This window comes from Lissotriton vulgaris, chromosome 3_1 (genome assembly GCF_964263255.1).
Source record: "Lissotriton vulgaris chromosome 3_1, aLisVul1.2, whole genome shotgun sequence".
Classification (NCBI taxonomy): Eukaryota; Metazoa; Chordata; class Amphibia; order Caudata; family Salamandridae; genus Lissotriton; species Lissotriton vulgaris.
The window spans coordinates 1,139,518,918-1,139,544,603 of NC_141689.1; the positions used below are offsets into that span (position 1 = coordinate 1,139,518,918).

Genomic DNA, 25,686 nt, shown 5'->3' on the forward strand with positions numbered 1-25,686 from the left:
TGTCGTATTTTAATTACAAAATGTACGTCCACCGATTCCGCAACTGTTAGACACCTTTGTTCTTGCAACCTAATGGCCCGCTCGTTACGTTCCTCTACAGTGTAAATGTCTCCTCATCATATACGATTTCAGTTTGCTCCGTGGCCGGCCCACGTGGTTATAGGCCCGTATTTGTATACTGACATTTTCACAATAAAGGTTTTTAAAACAAAACACGGTAGTAGTATTTACATTGGTAACGTTTTTACTTTTAGTCACTGTTTTCGAATCAGTAAAAGGCAAGTGAAATAAAGCAGTCCAATTACATGACGGATAAAAGGTATAATATGTAGAAACGCAGTAAAGATAAATGGTCAAGGGCAGTTGTGTTTTTCATTTCTGCAACATAAAGTGATCGATAAGAATCTGATAATCAGGTGTATCGGCGACTAAGACAGCAGGCCGAATCTCTTTTACTCAACGGCTCCGTCATGGAAGGAAGAAACGCCCTTTTTCTCGAAAAAGGAATATATTTTACTTGCAGGACAGTTGTAAATTTTCCGGGAAAGTACATTAGCCTGGAATATTATAACATATGTTTAAAAAAAAATAATGTTCGAAAACAATAAAAAGCGTAATTTTTAGGTCATATGACCAAGCTTTTCATCATTAAAATAACAAAAGTAAAATGAACCAATGAAAAGTTTTATTAACAAGTCACATGACCTGTTATGCTTACGTTACGCGCTGCGCGCCGCGCCTCGGATCACTTCCGGGTGCGCTAACGCGGCGTGTCATATAACGCATTACGCGACAACGTAGGTCAAGAATATAGTCAAAATGTCTCCACCAACCAGCGTTCGGAACACAACCCCTTTCAGCAGTCCAAAAAGTTCTGTTAAATGATAACAGAGGGGACAGGCAACAAGAACCATCAGTCAAAGAGGGGAGGGCAAGTTCTTCTCTTCCGGGTCATGTTGGGGCGCTACCGGAACTGATCGAATTGGTAGTCTACAGTGTTTCTGGATGTTTCAGACTAAAGCTGGCGTCAGCATGAGAGCACTACCATCTCGTAGCTCCGTCGTGGCCATTCCACGAGCAATCATGGCAGCCGCTCCCCACCAGAAGCCTGCGGGAGTCGGAGGCCCCCAAGACTTTCGTAGAATCTTCACGGCTGAGGGGACGCTTTCGAGAATGGGACCCAAGCCCTATCAGGGAAGCGTCCGAGTTCAAAGGTGTCCCAGGGCCATTTTAGTGGACCAGGCCCAAAACCGAAGAGCCGGCCGCCATTTTGAGAGTCCTGTGGCAGCCGCCTATCGCTGCACCGCAAGAGCGGGAGCAACTCAACTACATGATGAGCGAGACGCTGTAGTCGTAAGAGCGGGCGGTAAACAGCTGAATGGCGGAAGAGGCACAGTGTAGCAAAAGCGGGCGGAATGGCAACTGAAACGGTAAAGGGGCGCCCCACTACAGCGTGTCTTCAGGTCAAACGGATTGTGGGACAAGGTCCAGAATTGAAGAGTCATCAAAAGGCAAAAAGTTCCGCCGGACCCCGGGAGCCGGCCGCCTATGTCGGGGGCGATCTCAGGCTACACCAGTGCTATAAGACTTGGGGAGGGTGTCGGAGCCAAGCGTCTTCTCCGAGTCCATGGCCATCACACCGCCCCTCAGGGGCCTCCGTCAAGCTGTTTAGGAAGGTAACATATCACATTGTTTTCTAATGCAGTCAGGTCCACAAACGACACTCACTTACTTTGAGAATAGTGAAGCTGCAGTAGGTGGAAATAAGCTTCAGACAGTGTTAGAAGCACTGCTCAGAACTCTTAACTATGGCACCCAACATCCAGAACTTATGCCATTTGAGAATGGCAGTGACATTGAAGCAACTCAGGGACCAAAACCATTAACGTACTTTCACGTATGAAAATCTTACTTGGGGAGGGGGCAGGAGCGAAGCGCCCCCTCCCAGTCCGCGCCACCACACCGTATGTTGAAAATCTGAAGCCATCGTTCTACAAAGTGAACCAACCTTGGATTGAAAAATCTAGAAAAATGTACAAACTGAAAACCAGTTTTGGTCTGCATAGCATCAGTAGCAACGCTTGCTATCAGAGTGCATGAGTTTCATGCTCGATCGATTGAGCTAGCCGGATCGGGCAATAAAAAGTATAAAATAGTTATGTAAATAGTTATTTAATAAAATGTTTTACCCTGTTTCTTTGCTGGTGTGTTGTCTATATTTTTAATATTTGCATAGGGTTTGTCGTTATTTTGGGCGGGGTGGGTGACGGAGTCGAGCTGTCTTGCAGCCCTCATGGTGTGGAGCTCAGTTCATCTCACTATTTTCGTATTTCTCATGAAGGGTTGTTCCTAATATTTCTATTTTAACGAGGTCAAAAAGAGATCCAATTAGTGGCCTACTGATTTTGCTCGATTACTTTTATTTTTTTACACGATTTTTCACTATCTGCAAAGACTAAACAGAGTATTGCGACTTTGTGCTTGTTTGTAAATAGAGAATGATCCAAAGAGAACCAATTCTAAAACAGTAAATGCTTGGATAACAATCAATCAAATGGAGAGACAAGCATGCACGACGGATTACAACGGGGGCAAAGGCCTGCGTTAACTACCGTTCACTATCTGCAAAGAGAGAGTACTACTAAGAGAAAAGAGGGGAGGGGGGGGGGGTGCAGCGTTCAAAGCACATCAGCGTGCATAAATACGAAAATGTTTTTATCTATCACGTACTTGACATTTTAAAGCTTTTCATATTTGCTATTAAAAAACCAATGAAATTCACAGAAAAAACCATAGGTTATAGTGGATATATAGTTAGGAATTTGCATTTACAAAACCTTGAAAATTCAATGAAAAAACCATTGGTTTTAGGCCATATATAGTTAGGGATTTGCATTTACAAAACCTTATTTTACTCGCATAAAACCATTGAAATTCCATATATAGTTAGATGCGCTAACTATATATCGCGCACCCGCAATCCACTGCTGATGATGTCACATATTACATCATTCATGACATGGTCAGTGACATCACTGATGACATCACTGATGACAACTCAAATGACATCACTGATGACATCTCAAATGACATCACTGATGACATCACTGATGACAACTCAAATGACATCACTGACAACATCACAGATGACATCATTCATGTGTTAATACGATGAACCTCTACAGACTCTGATATATCCTTAGATACACTCAGTGAAAACAGACACTCACAGACTGTCACTCATCCATGGAGTTACTCATACACCTAGACAGTCGTGCAAAGAATCAAACACACCTCCAATTCCTCAACTATACAGTTATACACACCTTACTTATTGAAACATATTCTAATACATATTTACTCTCTTATACAATCCTTGATACATGTTCACAATGATCCATACAGCCACTCACACATTCACTGGCTGTTATGCACAGTTATTTATATATGTTAACTCTCACATGTACTGTGTTTTACATATGTACTTACTTTGACATGTAGCACTGAGATATCCATTCACTCACCAATACACTCATGCACACAGTCAACCGCCCATATAGCTGTTTCCACATGCACTCTTGAACTGATACACCTAGTGAATCAACTGCTTACACATCTATGCACAGAATCACACACCTCCCAGCCACCCACACACATACTCAGTCTCCCATACAAATACTTGAGCAACCAATGAATAACCCATATAGTTATTTATATAGCTACTGATCAACACATGCAGCAGTTTACAGAACAACAGATATAATGATACACAAATTAATACAGTTTAATCACTAACCTATGCACTCAGTGAGACACATTTAATCACTCACTCATACAGTCAGTCATGCACCTACTAAATGCTTCATCCAGACACTTATACATCCACTCATTCTTCAATATGTAAGACATATTTTAACTTTACAGAAACATACAGTCACTGGATGTTGTGATCAGTGATGTCATTTGAGTTGTCATCAGTGATGTCATCAGTGATGTCACTGACCATGTCATGAATGATGTAATATGTGACATCATCAGCAGTGGATTGCGGGTGCGCGATATATAGTTAGCGCATCTAACTATATATGGAATTTCAATGGTTTTATGCGAGTAAAATAAGGTTTTGTAAATGCAAATCCCTAACTATATATGGCCTAAAACCAATGGTTTTTTCATTGAATTTTCAAGGTTTTGTAAATGCAAATTCCTAACTATATATCCACTATAACCTATGGTTTTTTCTGTGAATATATATATATATATATATATATATATATATATATATATATATATATATATATATATATATATATATATTTTTCATATATCATTTTTTTTATATATTCGGGGGTCACTGCACATGGGTGGGAATATTCAGTGCTTATGACTTTGATGAGGATACCCCTGGAGGAGAACTAGGATTACAGGTAAGTAACTTATCCTTATTGATTCTTCTGTTTGTTTTGTTCTTTGCAAACTGAAAATAAAACATTTAAAAGTACGAGGGCTGCTGTGCTCTTTGAATTAATGTAATCGTAGCAGAAGTGGTAAAGACATGATTTGTTACCTCCTATGTTTTTTGTTACATGTGGCAGAACCCCATACCTGCAGATGATTTCCGCTCTATCAACCATTCCAGTTACTCCAATGTAATAAACGATGAAACAATAGATATTTGGCGGCGAAAAGTAGCAGAATACAGCGGCTCCAATTCAATCAAGTAGGTCTACTGTGTATTCCCAGTCTTTCCCATTGGATTTCCCTTCAATGCAGTGCCCTCTTAAAACCAGATCTCTTCTTAAAAGCTGCACTACTAATTTCACATTGACCCTCTTTTCTCCTGACAATCTTTTTTCCTCTAGTATCTCTACCATATTTTTTCTTAATTGCTGGTACTCACCTTTTTTACCCCACCTCTCTCTCATCTGTAACAATTTGTGTTTGTTGTCTCTTGATTTTCTGTTTGAAATCCCTTGATTCCATTCCTTCTACTTCCGTCTTTCCCAGTATGCCTTTTTCCGTCTCTTAACCCGTCTAATTCTTTTTAGGTTTTTTGTTCCTCCTTTCTTCCCTCAGTCCAACTCAATTTACTTTTACCTCCAGCCTCTCTCTCCATCTCACTTACCTTATCAGCTATGCCCTTCTGTGTTTCTATCACATTCAGGCTCCTTCCATATCTCAGCTTACTGTGAATTACACCATCTTCTGGCTAATAATCCGTGTTGAAATATGAGCTTACATTTTGCCAGATGTTTAGGAGAGCATGAGCAACTCGCACAGTCCCAGACCTATTATCCTGTGAGTTCCTCATTTTAAATAGAATTTCACCCATAGGTGAAACCGGAAACTCTTTGCCGTGCTACATCAAATAATTTCTGTCTGTGCTAAGACTTTGGTCACTTTTGGGTCTATTCACAAAGGTAAATTCAGTTGAGAACACAAGTTTACGACCAAATGCACCTTACATGTGTCTCTCTCAAGAATTCACAAAGGGATTGAGTGTGGCAAACTCCGCCACGAGTGCAGAGTTTTCCTTAACTGCAAATTCTCCTCTAGGGGTTGGAATGTTGGCATTTCAAAGTGTAGTTAGCCTTGTTAGTTTTAAATGCCAACAAACAGTTTGAGCACATTCACAAACTATTTTACCATTCTCCTTTCCAACTTGGAAAGGTTTGGATGTTTGCTCCCACACAGTGCTTGTTTAAATACCCTTTCCATGGTGGTAGGAGGACTGAAATACCACTAGTTTTGGAGGGGTTCTAAGGTAAGAGATTTCTCTGGGGGGAAAAGATTTTCCAAACAGACTAAAACTAAAACAAGAAAAAATGAGCAGTTGCACAGTGGATCCAATTCCATGTATGTGGAGTTCTCAGCAATTGAAAACACCAAATAGGGATGGGATCTCGATTGTAAAAATAAATCACAAGATTTTCCAGAAATCCACTTGGAAACCTGCACCTTGCACAGCTTTCCCTGCAGAATCTAGTGAATTCCCCAAATTACTAAATCTACACTCCGACATAGCTATAAATCTACAAGGGTAGCTTTAAAAGAAAATTGTGAATCTGTCCCTATGTGTCTGAAGTGTCACTTTTATTCTCATTTCAACATTCATCTGTATTTACAACACCATCCTGCAAGAGGAGTCAAACTGCTTCTCCTTTCCTGCCTCTGATGCAAAGAAACCTCCTATGTTCATAATAGGGCATTATTTGCCACATTCCTGGTTTACAAATTGAGTTTTATGTCACCCGTGACAACTTTTGGCACCCTCCAGCTTCCTCTGGACTGGAATTCTAGCTTGGACCTCTTGATTGGTATTCGCGGCATCTATAGCGTTAACATGTTTAGGCAAATTCCCATTTTGCCCATTTGAGTAGAGTAGAAAATGAAGCCTTGCTGTGACTGCCACAAAACCTCTGAATGCATCCAACCGAACTACCACCAGATTCGTATGAACCTCCTAGACTTTCCAGTGCCATGAAACCCTCATTAGTGCTGTACAGAAGGCTCATACCGAAACCAATCGAGAAGTATATTTTAATTAATAAGATGCGATCTATTTCAATCCATCCTTATGGTTTTCAACCTGCTTTAACACACAGGCAAAATGTATTTATGCCTCTTTTAGTAGCTGTCCACATTGAAGAGACTAGAGGGCTAATTTGGACTTAGGTGGAGAGGCTCCGTGGCTAAGAAGTGCCCTCGTTGCCTAACTGAAGGTACCACCACCTGATTTACAGAAAGATAGACCTTAAGTATGTCAGCAATGGAAACTACTGTCTCCGCTGCTGACCTAGTCCTCGGACAGCCCTACTGAGTAAGTGCCATTGGAGGTTTTGCCATTTGACCGCCCCCCTGATTAACAGTGGGCAGTCGAATGTCCAGTTTCCACTGTCCCTTCCCACCAGTTTAAGACCTGGTACATGAGGCGGTAAATGTCAGTTAAAACTGCAAAATGACCACCCACACAGTGGGAGACTACCCCCATGGTGTGGTAGTCATTAGTTTTTGTATTTTAAAAAGCAAAATCTGGTTTTGTGATTTTGGTTTTGAAAATACAAAAACATGCTAAAAGTTGAACAGACTGTACTGTCATTTTGATGGAGCAGTCCATCAAACTTTTAACACATTGACAGGAACTATCATGAAGCAGTTTCTGCCAAACTGCACCCTGATGAATCTGAAGTGCATACAGAATCATGAGGCGAAGCTCTATTGGCAAAAACAAAAAGACTCCATGTCGTGATAAGTCGAAGTCGAAAGGAGGGTTCCATTCCCGCTCCTGAAATCATTCCTACAGCAGATCCTTATCGAGGTCAAAGTCTACGGTAAGTCCAACAAAAAGCATAAGACGTCAAAGTGAAATTTGGCCCCTCTCCTACTCTGACTCCAGAGAGGGCACAAGGGCACCAAGGTGCCTTCAGGACGTGCTTCTGATCTTCATTGAAGCCAAACCAGAGTTTAGTCCTGCTACAACCACAGTTTTTGGGTCTGTCAGCGAAATCGCAGCAAGTAGAGTCCTTCAGAGATGCCACGCTGCACATGTTTGCCACTTTAGCAGTTACCTCTGGTGTGCCTTCGGGCCACAAGGATCCTCTGGAGCCTTGAGTCAGGCATACTCTGGTAGGTTCACCCTCGGCGCTACCTCTGCCCCTCAATGCCGATTCACGTTCAGCACTGGCTCTGGTGCTAGCTTTGGTATGGGCTCCATCCTCTGTGTAGGTTCTCTTCACACTGATACTGATGGCGATGACGGTGGAGGAGGACTTGCAGCCTAATGTGCTGTATGACTCCGAGCAGATGCACCATGTCCTCGACTGAGGCCACGCCCGACTTTCACCAGGGTCAACCAACCGGTAATTCTTCTAATTCTGATACCATGCCCTTACCACACATTTTCGGGCGCAAACTTTGCGCAGTCATTTGGGCACAGACTACGAAAACGACATCATAGATGATGGGCCTGATTTTATTCTCCAATATGATGAGGACAACTGATGGGAAGAACTGCAAGATGCTATTGGCATGGATACATCTCCAGGCACTAGCATTGTTTCTCCTCCTGGCCCTAGGAAAGTGCCTCCTTTTGTTGCAGTGCATAAGGTGGCAGAATTATTAGACTTGTAGCACCCAATTATGGAAGTGAGAAATAATGTTTTGACAGAGGTACTGCAGGCTTGGCAAGCACCTATGAACCCCTATTACCATTTAATGAGACACTCTTGGGCAAAGCCATTTTCAGGATCACCAGGCAAAAAGCTGGTCCTCCTTGGAGAGACTGCCTTTCTTATGCAACACCCTAGGGAGAGAGTTTGGCGGTGCAGACGTCCAGCAGTAAGGTAAGTCCAAATGCCTTTACTGCCACCCACCTGATTGTGAGTCAAATGGAGACCTGTGGCTAGCGCTTTTTTTCTTCTTTGAACTTTGCTTTGTGGTCTGTGAATTCCAGGAGGCTTATTGTCTCCAATTCCATGCCCTTTGAGACATGTTGACACATATTGTACCAGTAGTTTCAGATAACCTTCTGGCATGCCTTACTCCAGCTATCCAGAGAGGCCACGATGTAGCGAAATTCATAATCCGTTTAGGCATAGACCCAGCAGACTCACCAGGATGAGTTCTAAGGGCTTCTCCACCGATGTCCAAGCATCCCAAATTGGTATGCCATTTGCAGGCTTTCACCTTTTTGGCAAAATGCAGATTCATCATCAGAACGTTTCAAAGAGAGCAGGATCACAGCATGTTCTTTGGGTCTGTCTTCCGATTACCCCAGAACGTTTGCACCATAATGGTTATGATAGGGTTTTCAGTTTCACCAACACGCTTCAATCAACCCAGCTGGTCTTCCAGTCTTCTTGTGGCTGAGGGCGTGTCACACAAGCAACGCGTCCATGGCATCAGGGCCAACATGCAGCTTTGTCTCCTGCACACCCAGCTTCACCAGCTGCACAACCTCTTTACTGTTTCCTTGCTGGCACACAGCCACCCTGTTGGAGGCAGGAGACGATATTTCCTACATCGATTGGCAGACCATTACTTCAGATAAGTGGGTCCTCCAAATTATACATCAGGGCGGCACCCTTTGATTTATTTCTACCCTGCTACACCTTCTGCCATTAAAGAGCAACTGACAGGACAAAACAGGCCGGAGGGTCCATAGAAAGGGTTCTGGTCCTAGAAGGAGGAAATGAGTGTTACTCCGCTACCTCTTGTGACGAAGAAGGACTTGGACTTTCCTCCTATTTTAGATCATAGCCTTTTCAACACCTCTCTGCCGAAGGACACATTCAAGATGGTTACGCTAGCCAGGTCCTGTCTGTCCTAGACCCCGAAAACTGAATGTGCTGTTGGATCAGCAGGATGATCGGGCTGGACTGGGAACCCAATGCAGCCCTGGCAATTTTGTCAGACCAGCCCCCCTGGGTGGAGGGAGTGGCGGGGTCCGCAAGTGTGCACTGCTGCCTTTGTTACAGCAGGCCGATATTGTAGCACCACTGCAAAACTGGCCCCCAGTAACAAAACCATCCCCCACTGCTGAAAAACTTCCCCACCCTTCCAGCCTCCTGGGGAAATGCCTGATGCCCACTATGGCCAGTCCGCCCCGAGTATGCTTATTTCAACATTCCTGTCCTGCAGACCCACAGGCGCTCCTTGCTCTTCACAGTAGGCCAGGGCATTTTTCATTTGCAGTGTTCTCCTTTGGCCTCACCAGTGCCCCTTGGGTGTTCACAAAAGTGATTATGGCACACCTTCAGAGGTCAGGGTACCTGTCTTCCCTTACCTCAGTGAAAGGCTGTTGGAGGTGGGCTTGCCCCTTGGCAGTAGTCATCGACCTCCAGATGACAGTGAACCACACAAATGTTAGGAGGTTTGCTGTCATTGTGCCAAAGTCACACCTAACTCTTTCGCAGAGGCTCCCATTCATCTGAGCCATTCTGTATATGGTACAGTTTTGCGACTTTCCTCTGGAGCGGAGAGTCCAGGCTATTCAGACTGGTCTAGATGTTTCAGCTTCTGTCCTGGATCTCATTGAGGATGACTCTGGGGCTGCTGGGATTGTTGGCCTCCTGCATCCTTCTGGTGAAACATGCCAGATGGCATATGTGCGGTTTGCTGTAGGATTTTATGTCCCAGTGGGCACAGCACTAGGGCAGTTTGTTGTATTGTAGCCAGATTTCTGAGGAGACTTCAAAAGATCTGCAGTGGTTGAGGGGGAGATCAGAGGCCTCTGGTCTCTGGCAGCAACTTGACTCCCCATGAATTATTTGGAGTTGTGGGAGAAAATCTTGGCATTGAAGGCCTTTCATTTTTTCTGTAAAAGTTTTATTGCATAATATAAGGACCAGTATTACAACTGTACATAAAAGTAATACAGTGTAGCAAGATATTGGTCTTGTTCCAGCAGTATAGGGCTGGAGAGCCTATAGTCCGTCCCAGACGAGGCATTCCAAATATAGGGATGGAGCATGTAAACCAACTTGCCGGCAGGGACAGCTGCTGTGAAAAGTGTTGGATAGGACCCGCCTGAAACAAACTACTAGGCGGTGATACCATCAGAGAATTGAGGTTAAATCACATAATGCTGGGGTTGAATTTGCGGATGGAAGAGATTAGGATGTTCCATGGCCCAGTCCGCAGGGTCCATGGAGGCAGTGTTGCAGTTGGAAGAAGTGCCATAGTTGCACAGGAGATAGATGGAGCTCCTCCTATAGTTCGTCAAATGACTTTAAGTTGTTGGTTTGGATCATATCCTCTAGGGTCAATACCGCTTCCGTCTTCCAGTTTATCCATCCCTGAGGGCGTCCGCCCACCTGAATGGCTGCACTATTCCACAGAGGAGCCTGTTGATGGAGTCTAGCAGAGCTCCCTATGAGTTTCTGGGTGTGGTTTCAGATCCTCACCATCTTTTGCACAATAGAATTCGTCATTAACAAAGCAGGCACTATGTGGCAGTAGAGGATGTGAAGGTCAGACTAGCTGCCCATCATGGCATGTTCTAGGCGTACCGTGCCCTATAGACACTCCTTTCGAGACTCAGTCTCTCTTAGTGGTGATGGTGTGATCCGTTTTTGTTCAAATGATGTAATCAACACAAATCCATAGTTACTCCAAAAGGACTTGTATTTATTCCAAATATGGTGTGTTATCACTTAGTAACATTCAGTTTTATCACACGAATATCCAATTTCCAATATAGTGAAAATATCGCTTCTTCATTTGATATCGTCTCAAATCGCGATATGTACTCCCCTATGCATTTCGGGACCCGTGCCCTTCATCAGGGGTCAAATGTACAATCTGTGGAAAAAAGTGTAACTTTTCAGTTTTCTGTACAGGTGTGGCAGCACGACCACTATGAGCACTGCTAGTTGGTGAGCATGTTGGGTAGGTATGGTGCTAATCAGTGGGAAATAATAAATAAAAGGACGATTTGCACGACTAATTAGAAAAAATAAAGTGATCCTCAAGGGAACCATGCACTCAAAGTGGTTAATGGACTCGTGTTCAATGCGGAAATAAACATAACCGTTCCGAAACGTGAAACGCGCTGTTTAATGGTGTGGTTTCACAACATAAAGGGTGAAAAACAGGAGTGATGGGAAAGTAAGGTTAAGTCGTGATTCCATTAGTTCGTATGCCCCTGGTGAAATAGTAACCCGCAAAGTGTAACAAAGTGCCTGGTAACGCGAATAATAGGTACCAACACGATAATTTGCGTGCTCCCAGTTCAGTGATGTGTAAGTGGCGAGTCTTACCGCGTGTGAATAGAAATAGCGTTGTCATCTCCCGCAAGTAGCGCCATTAGCGGCAACCGCGTTCCGTAAGAATACGCTGTTGAACTACGCCATATACGTGTCTATCGTAATAAAGCTAAAAAAAGGACTGTGCACTATAACGATACATTGTGTCGGCCATCTTGGATCGGAGTCGAGCAAAAAATTAGGCGGCCACATTATAACGATGAATTCGGGAATACTGAAAAGGGAACAAAGTGTGTTTAACGTCAGGAAGTGAGGTGAAAGTAAAAAGAGTGGCAATGGTGTAGAGAATATTAGCACGAGAGTAAGACTGATGCTCTGTACGGTGATGGTATATATACATAATGTAATTAACATTCATGGAGCATGTTGAGGAAAAGAAATTAAATTCTACATATGTTGTTGATCAAGAAATTCCCAACAATTAATGTGTTTCTTAACGTAAATTAATCTAGATTTGATGCACCCTATTAAAGAAAGCAACTATATTCAATCCTGTCATTGAGACCTTTGGGGTGACACTGCATCCCCTGACATTATAGTTTTCTATCCCCCAGGGTCAGAGGGGACTATACCCGGAGGCACCCAAAAAAAGCTATTTGAAGTACACCCATTTAACCATTGAGTGAACAAACGGTGTGCCGCACACCCCAAACCAATTCTAATTGAATGTTCTAGGCGTACCCACAAAGGGGGGTGGGGTGTCCGTTACTCCTTTTCTTAAGTAGGGTACTTGTTCTAGGGCAAGGGATGAGTTATGTACAGGGCACACCTAATTCCAGATTGCCTGTGTGCCAACAGCTTGGAGCTGAAGGGCTTACTGCCCAACTTCAGAGGAAGGTTGGTGGAGTTGCTTGGTGGCAACACAACCATCATGTGGTAGTGCAACAGGCAGGGGGCTTGGTTCCTGTGCCAGAAGGCTGTATGCCTCAAAGTAGCTTGATGTCAAAGGCATGTCAGTGGCGATGGACCAGTGGTGGTGGACCATTTAACTAGACCCCAAATTGCAAGGGTGAGCAATCTCAGCCACCAATGCTTAGCAGTGATAAATTGCAACGGGAGGTGGCTCAGGGCATCTTTCATCAGTGTGGAGACCTCAATCTTTTAACCACTGCCAAAAAATCGTGATGACTTTTGTATTTTGGAGTTTCCAAAGCGGCGCTCTTTCTGAGATGTGTTCCGTCTAGAGTGGAGCTCAGGACTCCTGTATGCATCTCGCCGCTGCTACTCCTACCCTGAGTTTTGAAGAATATCAAGAACGACTGTGCCCTCGTCATCCTAGTGGCACCAAATAGAGCCAGGAGAGGATGGCATCTGGAACTCCTGTTATGAGCATCTGGTCTCTGATCAGGCTGCCACTACAGGAGGTTCTTCTGTCACTGCCGCAGAACAGGGTGCAACAATTAAGCCTGACAATTTACATTTCCATGCTTGGAGATTGAGCAGTGACAGTTGACCTCCTTCCTTCTGAGGTCGTTGATGTAATGGCGGCAATGCATCCCAATGACGTCAGTCATTGAGACAAGTTTGTGGTTTGAGGCAGCACCTGACAAATTGACCCACTACATGCCAAGTTGTCCGAAGTTTTGTTGTCTATTTTGTCCCTGATCCAGCAAGGATTTGCTTTGGACACTGTTAAGGACTATTTACTGGCTCCTCAGGCTTTTTTTGCGGTTGCGGGATCAGCCTTCTTTGTTTCAATTTCACATTGTAATAATAAGGTCTTTGAAAGGTTTGCAACATGTATTTTCACAAAAATCATTTGTGATACCACTGTGGGACTTGACTTCTTACTTTTTATGTGCTCCCCTTTTGAACTGCTGCACAGTTGTCTGTTGAGACTTATGATGTTGCAAATGGTCTTTTTCATCACCATACCATCAGCTAGGCATGTGAGCAAGCTGTAGGCTCTTTCAGCCCATCTTACACAACATTCTGTCCAAATAAGTTGGTGTTGAGGATCTAAGTTTCCTTTCTACCAATAGTGGTCAACTCTCTTTCATGTTGGGCAGGCTATCACCCTTCTGACCTTCTTTGTCCCACCTCATCCCTCGAAGGAGGAAGAGAGACTTCATTGTTTGGACCCCAGGAGAACACTGAGCTTTTATATTGATCACACCACAGAAAAACCTTATGGACGACCAGCTTTTTGTAGAGTACTCCCGGGCAAAGAATGGCAAGAAAATGCAAAAACAAACCAACTCCCAATGGATTGTTCTCTGCATAAAGATCTGCTATGAACTGGCGAGGAAGCAGTCTCTGGAAGGCTTATAGGCTCATTCCACTAGAGCAAAGGCTGCTACCTCTGTGCCAATTTGCAGAGTACCTGTTCTGGACATTTGTCCGGTGACTGTGGGCATCAGTTCATATGTTCATAAAACACTGCTGCCCCAACAGTCAGGTCCATTGAGAGGGCCATTTTTCCTTCTCAGTCCTGCAGGATGTTTTGGGATTAGCCAGATCACAGACCTACCATCAGGAAAGGAACTGCTATGGTATCCATTCACAAGTTGAGGAATCTGCAGTTGAAGTATCCCTAGAAGAACAAGTTACTTACTTTCGGTAACAAACTGTTGAAGTCTTGTGTGGCTGTAGATGTACATGCCGGGCATACTTCTGCTATCAAGTTGTTTTTCTTCGAGGAAGTGTTCTTGAGTCACGAGGTATATTGACTCCTGCTCCTACTGCTGGTAATGCGCATGGTCATTGGCTCCATTGTTAGATTGTTTTCTTTCCCCTGTTGGGTTTGGACATATGTTACCGAGCTCCGAATCAATGCCATTACAGTGGTCTCTTCGGGCCTTCTCAGTTCCTCTCCCTTCCATCGGTATTGTCTGTGTCGCGTTACCCTTTCTCGCATCAACTCAATACATGCTACTCATCTGGGTTGAGGATTGGGATGACTTTGATGCCCCAGTAGGGGCCTTGTCCTTCGGGCCCTTACCCATTTTCCCTCCACAGCAGGTATGTCTTGCCTATAATGGAATGGATTATTTTGCGCTACTGTCCTTTGTGTCGCGCCAAATACCCCAAGGCCGATCTCCACCAAGTCTGCAACCCCTGACTCTCTCTCGAGCACGACGAGGCCTCCTGCAACGCCTGTTGTTCCTACAGCTCAAAGAAAATTCTCCAATACCATCGGGTTTTAAGGCTTGAAAAGTCACTGAGAAGGGGAAAGGACACCCCAGACATCTTTAGCACCAAGGACCTCGAGGGCGAGCCCCTGCCGAACTGTTGGCCGATGAGGAAGAGGCCTCCTCACCAGAACCCATCGCCGGTTCTGACTTCTAAAGAGAAGACTTGCCTCCTGCCCAGGAGGTTGAGAGTACAAATTCCCCTCCTGTGCCTCCCCGGCACCCCTTTCACTCTGACCACCCCCCTCATTCCCGACCACCCCCCTCATTGCAACCACCCCCTCATTCCGACCGCCCCCCCCTCACTCTGTCCACCCTCTCACTCCAACCACCCCATCCAAGGAGCCAGTTGTTAAGCCTCGAAGCAAACTAACAGGCTTTCGGTCCGCCACAGCCTCCTGGCCATGGTTGCCACTGAAGGCACACTTCGAACACCATGCCTAGCCTCGGCTCGGTGCCGAAGAAGATCCTGAAGCTGACACACACTGCCCCAACCACTTCCTTGGCGCAGACAGCTGCTTCAAAGCACCCCTCAGAGCCAAAAGCTTCAAGATTGAAGCCTCGCTCGGCATGGATGACCCACACACTGGCATCGTAGCACTCTGTGTTGAGACCTGCTTTTTCCTCTGGTCCTGCCGACCTGTTCTCCAGCAGCTGCAGGAAGAACTTGACGCCCGTCATACTCACACTAAACAAGGCTTCTCCAATGAGTAGCTCTCCAGCTACCTGTAAGTAGCTCATATGTGTGCAGCCTAGTCTACTAAATTAGAAGCTTGTGCATGGTTGAATTAATGTATATACAAAATTGAAAGGCATATGTTTTTACCGAAAATGTGTAAGCTGTGGAGGAAAATGGTTGTATTTCCAAAATCTATTCAACGCTGAGATAAATCAAACAGTGTTGTGGAGATTTATCACTAATAATATTAACTTGATTCCAGGAGCATTGCCCCAATGACCGTTATTTATTGCCCATGTAGAGGCATTGCACCTTGACAGAGCAGTTTTACAATACTGCTAGCAACCAAATTTGCACTGAAGTGATCACTGCTGGCAATCTGACGCTATTGTAATCTTGTCTGATGAGTGTTACATTTCTAATAATAATAGTAGCTTGGGGGGATTTTCATTGAACATAAGTAGCTCTTATTACAGAAAGATTGGAGACCCCTGCACTAGACGCTTCCTCGCCCAGCATCTTGCACTGACCAAGGATGGCTCAAAGCACAGCCTCTGCTTCAAGGAAGCACTTGACCTGTCACCACCATAAGAACAAGAGGAGACATGACAAGGCATTCAGCCCTCCTCCATTGCCTCACTCTCTATGCCCTTTCCTCCTCCCCCTCTTCCTTCTACCCGCCGCCTGCTGACCCCCTCTCCTTTCCCTCCTCAGGAGACACCACACTCAGGGTTTGGGAGCATAGTCCAGGGGAACCTTCTGACCTCTGGAATCTTTATGATGTGGATCCTCTGGGGTCTCAAACCCCGACTTTTATCCTGCCTAGTCTACCCTGATTGATGACACCTCCTATGACAAGGTCCTCTTTCCATGAAGTGGAAATGCATACGGTTGCCATTGAGGAGAATTTTTTGTTAGAAACTTTCTTCCTCCCAGCGTTCTATGCAGTATTTGTCAATGTTGACGGGGATGCTGAATGTTGAGGGTGGGAATGCTGATATTTTCAAGGAGCCAGTTAAAGCCCGGGTGGTCACCCCTAGGGTGGACAAGCAATATAAGGCCTCCCTGTCAGACCTGGTCTACATTAAAAGCTAACTCCACCTCTGACACTGCCCTCAAACAGCCAAGTGCACAGGGCATCGGCGCACACCGCTGCCGGATAAGAAAAGTAAAAAGATTGATGCGCTTTGGAAACGCTTCACTGCTCAATCCACCAACCACTAGGGCATTGCTAATTCAATCAATTGCTTTCCAGGTATGGCAGGGCACACTGAGATGAAATGGAGGAGCTCCCCCAGCACCACCCAGAGGAGTACTGCAGAAGGGGCCAAGAGTTAGTCTCTGAAGGCAAACTCATCACAAATGCCACCATACACTGTGACCTAGATGCTGCAGACACTGCGGCTTGCGTCATAAATTCCAGTACCATCATCCGAAGGCACTCCTGGCTCCATGGCTCAAGCTTCAAGCCAGACATTCAACAGAATTTCCTCAACCTGCTGTTTGATGAGGAGCACTTTTCGGGCCGCAGGTTGACCAGATACTGGAGAAGATCAAGAAGGACACAAAAGCGCCAAAGCCGTAGGTGCCCCCCAAATGACCCCTCCCTCCCTTGTGGGTCCTTTTGGCAGTCTGCCTACCAAAACCACTTCCCCAGATGCCTCCACAAAGGGTTATTTTCGTGGTTCCTGCAGATGCAACAACTCCAAAGGAAGAGGTAAGGGTGATGTTATAGTGAAAGCAGATGAGGATCAACTGATTAGCGTTTCATCACATATTTATCAGGTAGCAGTTCGGGTATCAATGGTTTAACCTGGTGGTGTTGTCAGGCTCGGATAGTCAGGGCTGTCTTGGCCTTGGTCTTTCTTTTCACTGTCACTCTAAGTTCTTCTTCTAAGTGTCCAGGGCCGTACAGTGACACAATCTCACTCAAAAGGAAACCCATACAACAAACAAGGGAGCAGCTCAGTTCTCACTACAAGTCACCAGACACTATTGCCACCACCACCACAAGCAGTGTTTCTTCCCCTCTATGTGCGCTTAAGGAACACTATTCACCCTAATGCAATCACAAGCCCACTTGTGCTTATTAGGCGGCTCACGAACCCCACCACCACCGAAACAAATTAGCAGCCCCCAGCACTTGGCTACGATTCATCTCCAGTGTCCGTGGCGTTGGGACCCAGGGCGTCAATGTCACTTCTCTGGCTCCCAGGTGTACTAGTGAAGTACTGGCGATCCGGATTACCTGGAATCCCCCCTTTTTTAATCTCCGGTTGGAAGCTGACTGCTTCCCCCAGTTTGTCACATCCTGCGGCGTCCTATGCTTGATTAGCGAAGCCGACTGCCTCGCAATCTCTCCACATCTCTGCCTCTTCTCTGGTGCTTCTTCCTTCCCCGAAGCTGATCGCTGCTACTCCATGCCTTGTGGTTTCCTCTTGTCATTCATCTGTAGCTGGCGCTCCTGGTCCATACATGTCTTTCCTTCCCCGTTGCTCCTCTAACGCCATGCCATTCTCCCGACTCTCCTTTTGAACGCCAGGAAGGCGCGGCTCCTCTATCTTCTCTGCCCCCAGAAGCACTGGAGCGCAGTGGGCCTTGCTCTTCTGGCCCATCTTGTCGGCCCTAATGGATTCCATGCTGGGAACCTGTCCCTTCTTACAGATGGTTCACCCAAGAGAGCTGCCCCTGGCAACCAGTGACATGCCCCTCCTTTATCCTGACTGGTCCCTCAGGCCTATCCTTGTCCTCAGGCCTCTCAAATATACACCCTCAGGACATTTCCACATGGTCACTCTTCAGGATCTCATACCTCAACTACAACAAGGTGGCTTTGACTACCCTGGATCTCAAAGATTCCTACTTCTACATCCCAATTCACCAAGCTCACTGGTGCTACCTCTGGTTTGTGGTACGTGGCAAACATTATCAGTTAAAGGTGTTGCCGTTCGGGGTCACCACCAACCCCAGAGGGTTTATTGGATGTTTAGCTGTGGTAGCCGCACACCTGTGGCGCAAGGGCATTTATGTGTTCCCTTACCTGGATGACTGGCTGATCAAGACCGCACCTCACCAGCAGTGCCTTGCACACATGCAGGCTACTATAAACCTCTTACACGATCTGGGGTTTGCCATCAACACCACCAGGTTCATTTTCAACCCTTCCAAATTAAGCCCTATCTAGGGAAGGTCCTCAACTCTGTGGTGGGCAGGGCCTAGCCCAGTCCCGTAAGGGTGCAGACCTTCCAAGTATTGCTCCCTCTTTTTCAGCCAGATTACCAAGTTACAGTCACAGTCATAGTCATGTACCTCATTAGAAACATGGCTTCCTGCATTGCTATAGTCCCCCACCTAAGGTTACACATGTGCCATTGCAAGAGTGCTTAGTGCAACAGAGGTCTCAAGCATAGGGTTACTGAGAAACTCTAGTGTTGATTGGGAATCGCACTTCCTGCTCTCTTCCATGGTGGAACACCAACAACCTGTTGCAAGAATGACCCTTTCTCGACCCTATTCCGTAGATCACTATCACAATAGACACTTCCCTTGCTGGGTGGGGTTTCACATTTTGGGAACTCACTGTCCAAGGTCAGTGGGCATACCAGAACCATGGTTTCCACATCAATTACCTAGAGCTGTTGACCGTTCAGCTAACACTGAAAGCCTTCCATGGTCACATTGTGAACAAGGTGGTCCTCGTCTGCACAGACAACTTGACAGCCATGTACTATGTAAAGAAACAAGGCGGCTAATACTCTCTTCACCTGTCATCGTTAACCCAGAGCATTTGGTGTCTGGGCTCAGCACCAGAGAGTCCATCTGCTGGCTGAGTACCTTCCTGCATTGGACAACAACTTTGTAGATCTCCTCAGTAACATGCTATAACAAGTCCACCCGTAAGCCCCCCTTCAGTACTTTTGGCTGTGTGGATTTCTCGACATAAACTTTTTTCCCACTGCTGAAAAAGCAAATTGCCCTAGCTTTGCCTCCATGCACCCACACCCACGGTGCATAGGCAATGTACTATGGATGAACTAGTCAGTGATATTTGCCTATGTTTTTCCGCCTCTCCCACTTCTTAAGTTCATGGTTTGGAAGCTTTGGCAGACATCTCTTTCACTCTTGGTGGTGTCGCACGAGACGCTCCCCAGCAGGCCAGACCTTCTCACGCTGAGTCATGTAGAAAGGAGGCACGCGACCCCAAGATGCTCAGTCTTGCGATTTAACTCCTGTGGTCTTAGATTTTGGTTATCGGAACCTTCCTCCGGAATGCATGGACATTCTTAAGCAAGTACGCAAGCCCACTGCCGGTGCCTACTATGTGTCTAAGTGGAAACTATACATCCACTACTCCCTATCAGAACACTTTGAACATTTGGCAACAAAGGTCCAAGACCTTGTCCGCTAGCATTTAAACTTGTGGCCTGGTCTACACTTATATTCAGTTCCACTCTGCTGCAGTGGCTACCTACCTTCAGAATAGAGAACATATATCCCTTTTCAGGATCCCTGTTATCAAAGCAAAGTTCAGAAAAATGTAATTGTTCCACTAGTCTCCCCGGCCCCTGTATGGATTCTAAACATTGTTCTCACAAGACTTATGGATCCTACCTGCGTGCCTCTCGGTTATTGCCTCCTTCAATTCCTCTCCTTGAAGGTGGCCTTATTGGTCGCTGTCTCCTCTCTGACATGTCAGTGAGCTCCAGGCTTTTACCTTGAAAGAACCTTTCTTTCAGATTCATCGCGCTAGGGTTGTCCTCCGTACTAATCCTTAGTTCCTTCCTAAGGTGGTTTCTCCTTTCCACCTTAACCAATCCATAGAGCTACCAGTTTTCTTTTCTACCAAACCTGATTCATTTGCAGAGCATGTTCTCCATACTCTAGCTATTAAGCAAGCCTTTCTGTACTATGTGGATAGAGCAAACCCCTTTCGCAAGACTCAACAGCTCTTTGTTGCTTTCTCAAAGATGCTGAAGGGGCAGGCTCTTTCAAAATCAGGCGGAGCCAGATGGATAGTTATCTGCATTCAAACATGGTACGCACAAGCCAAGAGACCTTTGCCTATCCCTCCCAGAGTCCTTCAACCTGTAAAAAAGGGGCCTCTATAACCTTTTAGGAAACATTCATATAGCTCATATCTGCAAAGCAGCTACCCAGTCCACTCCAGACACTTTCACTAAACACTGTTGTGTGGATGCACTGGCATGCCAACTAGCTAATGTTGGCCAGAATGTACTTTGTACACTTTTTCAATCTGCTGCAACATCTTCAGTCTTACCACTTTTTAGGGGGGGACTGCTTTACAGGCTATGCACATCATGTGTATCTACATCTAATCATGCCTTAAATGGAGCACATTACTGAGCCTGTAAGCATTTGTGTGTGGCAAGTAGTGCTGTGTTTCACATGCACCCACCCCCTTCCATGGAAGCCTTTCTCCTCGCTTGCCATCCCCTCGCAACCTGAAGCGCCATGAAACCGCATGGTATAAGTGCGCTATATAAATGTTTTTAAATTCAAAATTCAAATTCATTGTTGCAGACGTCCTATATCCTTTACTTTTTTCTGCCTGGTTAGCTCTCTTTTCTGTATCGCTACTATTCATTTTCATCATTACCCGCCGTGGGGAAACCAATCTAACAGTTGAGCCGATGCCTGTGCGCATTACTAGCAGTAGTAGAAGTCACTATAACTTGTGACTCGAGAACACTTCTTAGAAGAAAAACAACTTGCACGGATTCAAGCCCAACACTAGATGCTATGGGTATGCACAGCACAATAATCTACTGAACTACATGCCACGTACAAATGCTTACAGGGTTACAAACGTTTTCCTTCTGGTGGATACTCTGTCTAATCACAGACTCCTTGCCCACCCTCCAGCCTTCCCATTCTGGGAACTGTTGTCTTTTTCCATCCAAAAAGGTCCTGATTTAGAGATTTGCACAATGGTTATGGCAGTCTACCCAACAGCTCTGTGTTTGAGGATGCTGACAGCCTAGGAAAGTAACAGATGTAAATGCGCATGGGTGGCGCTTACATGATGCCCCATTCGTCTTTTTCCGTAGACTAAGGATATCAGCTCGGAGGCTCACGATGACACCTGTTGGTATGCAGGAGTACTAGGTTTGAGTTTTTGGATCTAGTCTGAAACCTGGGGAATATTCAAAAAGGTGAGAAATCTGCAGTTAGATAAAGTATCAAAAAGAAAAATCCTAACTGAAGGTAAGTAATTTTGTTGTAATCTGTTAGAGGAGGAAAATCAGGCACTTCTTACCTTTCTCTGTTTGGTAATATGTTCCTCTGTGTTGGGATGTTAGAGGGGTCAAAAATGTGAATTAAGGATTTTAATCCGTAGTAATTCCCGCCCTAATAGCCTCGCACCTTTTACTAACATGTAGCTTAGTTTCTGCCCATTGTTGTATTTTTGGTAAGATTTTCATATTAAGAGGAGAGGGTAATTATTATAGGGACATGGGGGCTCAGGCATCGCACAACTTCCAGGTTTTAGTTACATTAAGGCAGAGTTTCCATGGCTGCAACATTCACAGTACTTCATGTTAGAGTGAAGTTTATGCTCCAAGGAATACCTGTGTTAGGTGTGAGTACATTTTCCATGTATTTATTGTAGTTCTTTTGACATGTTCAATAACATATTGCAATTTATGTATGTGGTGTCTGAATGTGTTTTTTTCATAGCAAATCTGTTTTTCTGCTCCTTCCTGCAGCAGCGTTGTTCAAACCCTGTCCTCCTCTGCCTGCTGGAATGGAAGCTTCCTAGAGAAGAGGTAAGTGGAGACTTGCATTGCCACTGACCCATCACCTTTAAGCTCCATTCAGCTCTGTGGACAAGACAAAAGACATTGCTTTGCCCAATGTCACTTTCATTTCTTGTCAATTTTGCTTTGAGTTGGGGATCTGCATATCTATGTCTTTGACTAGATGTATGAAGTTGTTTCAGCGTCCCTTTAAAGACTTTTACAGTATAGCCTCGTAACCATCTGCTTTATTTATAATAGGACTAGTTGAACTGGTGCCGCTTGGGCCTCCATCTGTCCCAATGCCCACACTGGACCAGTACAAAGAAAAATCATTGACCACAGAACACTTATAGCCGTACCCTCTAGAAAGTGGAAAGGTGACTCCACACAAGGTTGGCCATTAAAAGGCGGCTACTGTTTTTAGTCTGGAACAATCTTATTTTAAAGGAGTCCTGAATATAGTATAACACAAGTTTGAACCGGGGGGGGGGGGTGATGGTGGTGGTATGTGAGCTCATATTATGGTTGATTGGGTTAATTGAAGCAAAAGAGGGTGCCACAATCAGTCCAGCCCCTTAGAGTTAGCATATTATCAGCCTTCTGTTATTGCTTTTTAACTGCCCACGTCCTAATGTACCAGCTATACAAATAGCTCATGTCACTCCTGAATCTGAGAGCTGCTACCACTAACCAGAAAGCTTTTGGTATCACCAATGTGAAAAGTTGGCACTACCACAGCCGATCCACTTGTCGGAGTACTGAATAGCTGGGTAGCCACCATCAATTTGAAATAACTCCTCTTTGGTTCCCAACTCACTTTTTCTCTGGCTCAGTCGCTGATTCTGAAGTTCCTGATTAACGCACATCAAATATACATGTTGTTAAGCTCTACAGGATTACCTCATAAAACTAGCTGCAAAACACTCCTTGTGAGGTGAGAAGCTCACTGTGACAACGAACATGTCTAGGGTGCCTTAACTACTGCTTAATATGTGAGTTAAGAGAACTCGTTCACCTGGCTTCTCTTTACCAAAGGGTTGAAACTGTGGTGGTAGAGTGCATGCATATATGTCAAGGGCAGCCTTTCAGATCCATCGTGTGCTGCATGCACTCACAGTTTCCATCCTCATTAATTTATGCGAAGGGGCCTTGTGACTCATAATACTGTTCAAACTATAATAGGGAGCTGTTTTATTGTCTCAACATCCCTGTCTGTCATGTTACTATGCTATGTATTTGATTCAAGTTCCTCACTTTTTGTTTTTCTCTTTAAGGAATGACGAGCATTTTAAGACCAGTCCAAAAATCCCCGGTATCAGCTTGAATTCTATCAGAGTCCTGTTTGAAAAACTCATGAGCTCCCACCATTCCAGACTACTAGAACAGGTGATGATTGATTGTTTTGTATAACACTAATATGTCCTCACACAGTGCCGCAAAGCCCTCCGAAACACACTAGGATAGCAGATATTCAGAAACCTATATTACAATTCAGACAGTTGCAGAAAGCTGAATATGCCTTGTCCATCCTCTGCTATCGATCTGATGGTGGACATTATGGGAGCAAGGGTGTGTGAACTCCGATATGCTGACCTTCCCCTCATTTACCAAGATTAATAGGAAGTGATTTCAGAAAGCACCAGTTTGCCACCACTCCTAGAGTCTCTACTTAGCTAGCGCCAGCATTACATCTCCTGTGCAAGCCATGAATAATCTTCGTTGGGTATCCTTTTTTGGCTCATAGAGATCATTTTGTTAATAAGTGTTTTGGCTACTGCTACAAGATAGTCCAGGCCGAAGTGAGCTAATGTTTCGAGCCACCCTCCTCACGATATCCAATGCAGACGCCATCCTGCCGGAAGCACAGCTGGCTAGGACTGACTTTCCAACATCCTAAGTGCTGTAGACTTTCTTAGAGGCCAGAACTTGTGTACGCCATGCAAGCCTCACAGCCGGGTACAGTTGGTATAACTCAAAAGGGTCCTGTGTCCTCTTCTCCTTCCCGTATATTCTCTTCATACATGGGCAGAAATTAATATTTCAAAAAGAATGGCCATAAACCATTAGACAAGACTGAAAACAGCAAGGAAGGGAAATGTTTGATCATGGTTATTTGGTTTATTAAACATTCCAACCTACAACCTCTTCAGCCTCGATCTCATCATGATCTGAAGGTAGGGTTCAGCTATGTACCTCAGTCGAAAGCATATTGCAGTCTGCTAGTGCATCAAAGCATGGTTTGTTTGACAAATTTGGTGTGCATTCCCTCCCTTTAACATGACTCTTCACATTTTATATAATAGCAAGAGGAGCATAGAGGGAATAGCGGGTACTGTTAGGGAAAGCCCTCCACTCAATGAGATTCAATCCAAAAAATCCCTGTACCCAGGACTCGAGTTAGCAATCATCTAGCGGGCATGAGAACCTTCTCCACTGGAATCTTCTAGCGTAAGATTCGGGATATACCTTATCTAGATTCTATATTTAGGCATTAGAGACAATAGATACCTAAATATAGAATCTAGTTAAGGTATATCCCGAATCTTACGCTAGAAGATTCCAGTGGAGAAGGTTCTCATGCCCGATAGATGATTGCTAACTCGAGTCCTGGGTACAGGGATTTTTTGGATTGAATCTTCACATTTTATAACAGTTGCTTTATTCTGAAAAGGAACCTATTTTAAAAAGAGACTTCAAACCTTGTTAGAGGTGGGGGTCGGCTGAGGATTAAGTGAATGTGGTTCTTAAATGTGCTTTGTGCCTGGAGATTGGAAGGGGGCTGACATGCCTCTATTTGTAGGTTTCTGTCTAGTATGTTGGATCATTTAGTGATAACATTTGATATTTTTGGAATGGCTACTGCATTTGCATAATAGTTCACAGAATATTGTACATGGGAGTGAACTTCAAATCTATTGTCATTCTTTTAGCCACTCATCTTACTTATTTAAATTTGTATGCTGCACTGCCTGCCAGCGAGGCTTGATATTTACTTAAATTGACCTTTCTTGCACCACAAAGGACCATAGCCTTATTGGATAAATAGAATGGTGCTCAAGTGAGATTTGAGAAGGGGCAGGGGTGCGTGTATAAACAGTGAGATTGTGTGTTCAGAATAGACCTTTCCTGTTTGAAATCTCGGTTAATGTAATGATGCTAAATAACACGTGTTGCCTCAAATGTCAAAAGAATTCACTTAATCTTGCAATCTCTCTCTGGCCCCGATCAAAGCCTGGGATCACCCAGCAGCCTTATGGTCTGTTTCCTTTGAGTTGAGAATGAAAGAAGTTGGAACACTTCATATTTTCAGCGTTCGGACTACGATAAAGGGAAGGCATGGCATTTTCCAG

General features: G+C 44.8%; 1 protein-coding gene across 3 annotated transcripts in view; it reads left to right on the top strand.

Annotated features, from left to right (window-relative positions):
* Positions 1-25,686, top strand: part of HERC3 (HECT and RLD domain containing E3 ubiquitin protein ligase 3) — a 667,675-nt gene that overhangs the window by 428,575 nt on the left and 213,414 nt on the right. For 2 of the 3 annotated variants that reach the window (XM_086961614.1, XM_086961615.1), the window contains exons 11-13: positions 4,596-4,720; positions 22,304-22,363; positions 23,611-23,722. In XM_086961614.1, coding sequence (XP_086817740.1) covers positions 4,596-4,720; positions 22,304-22,363; positions 23,611-23,722 — 297 coding nt within the window. The remainder of the gene's footprint in view (positions 1-4,595; positions 4,721-22,303; positions 22,364-23,610; positions 23,723-25,686) is intronic. The other variant, XM_086961616.1, reaches the window with a different exon arrangement.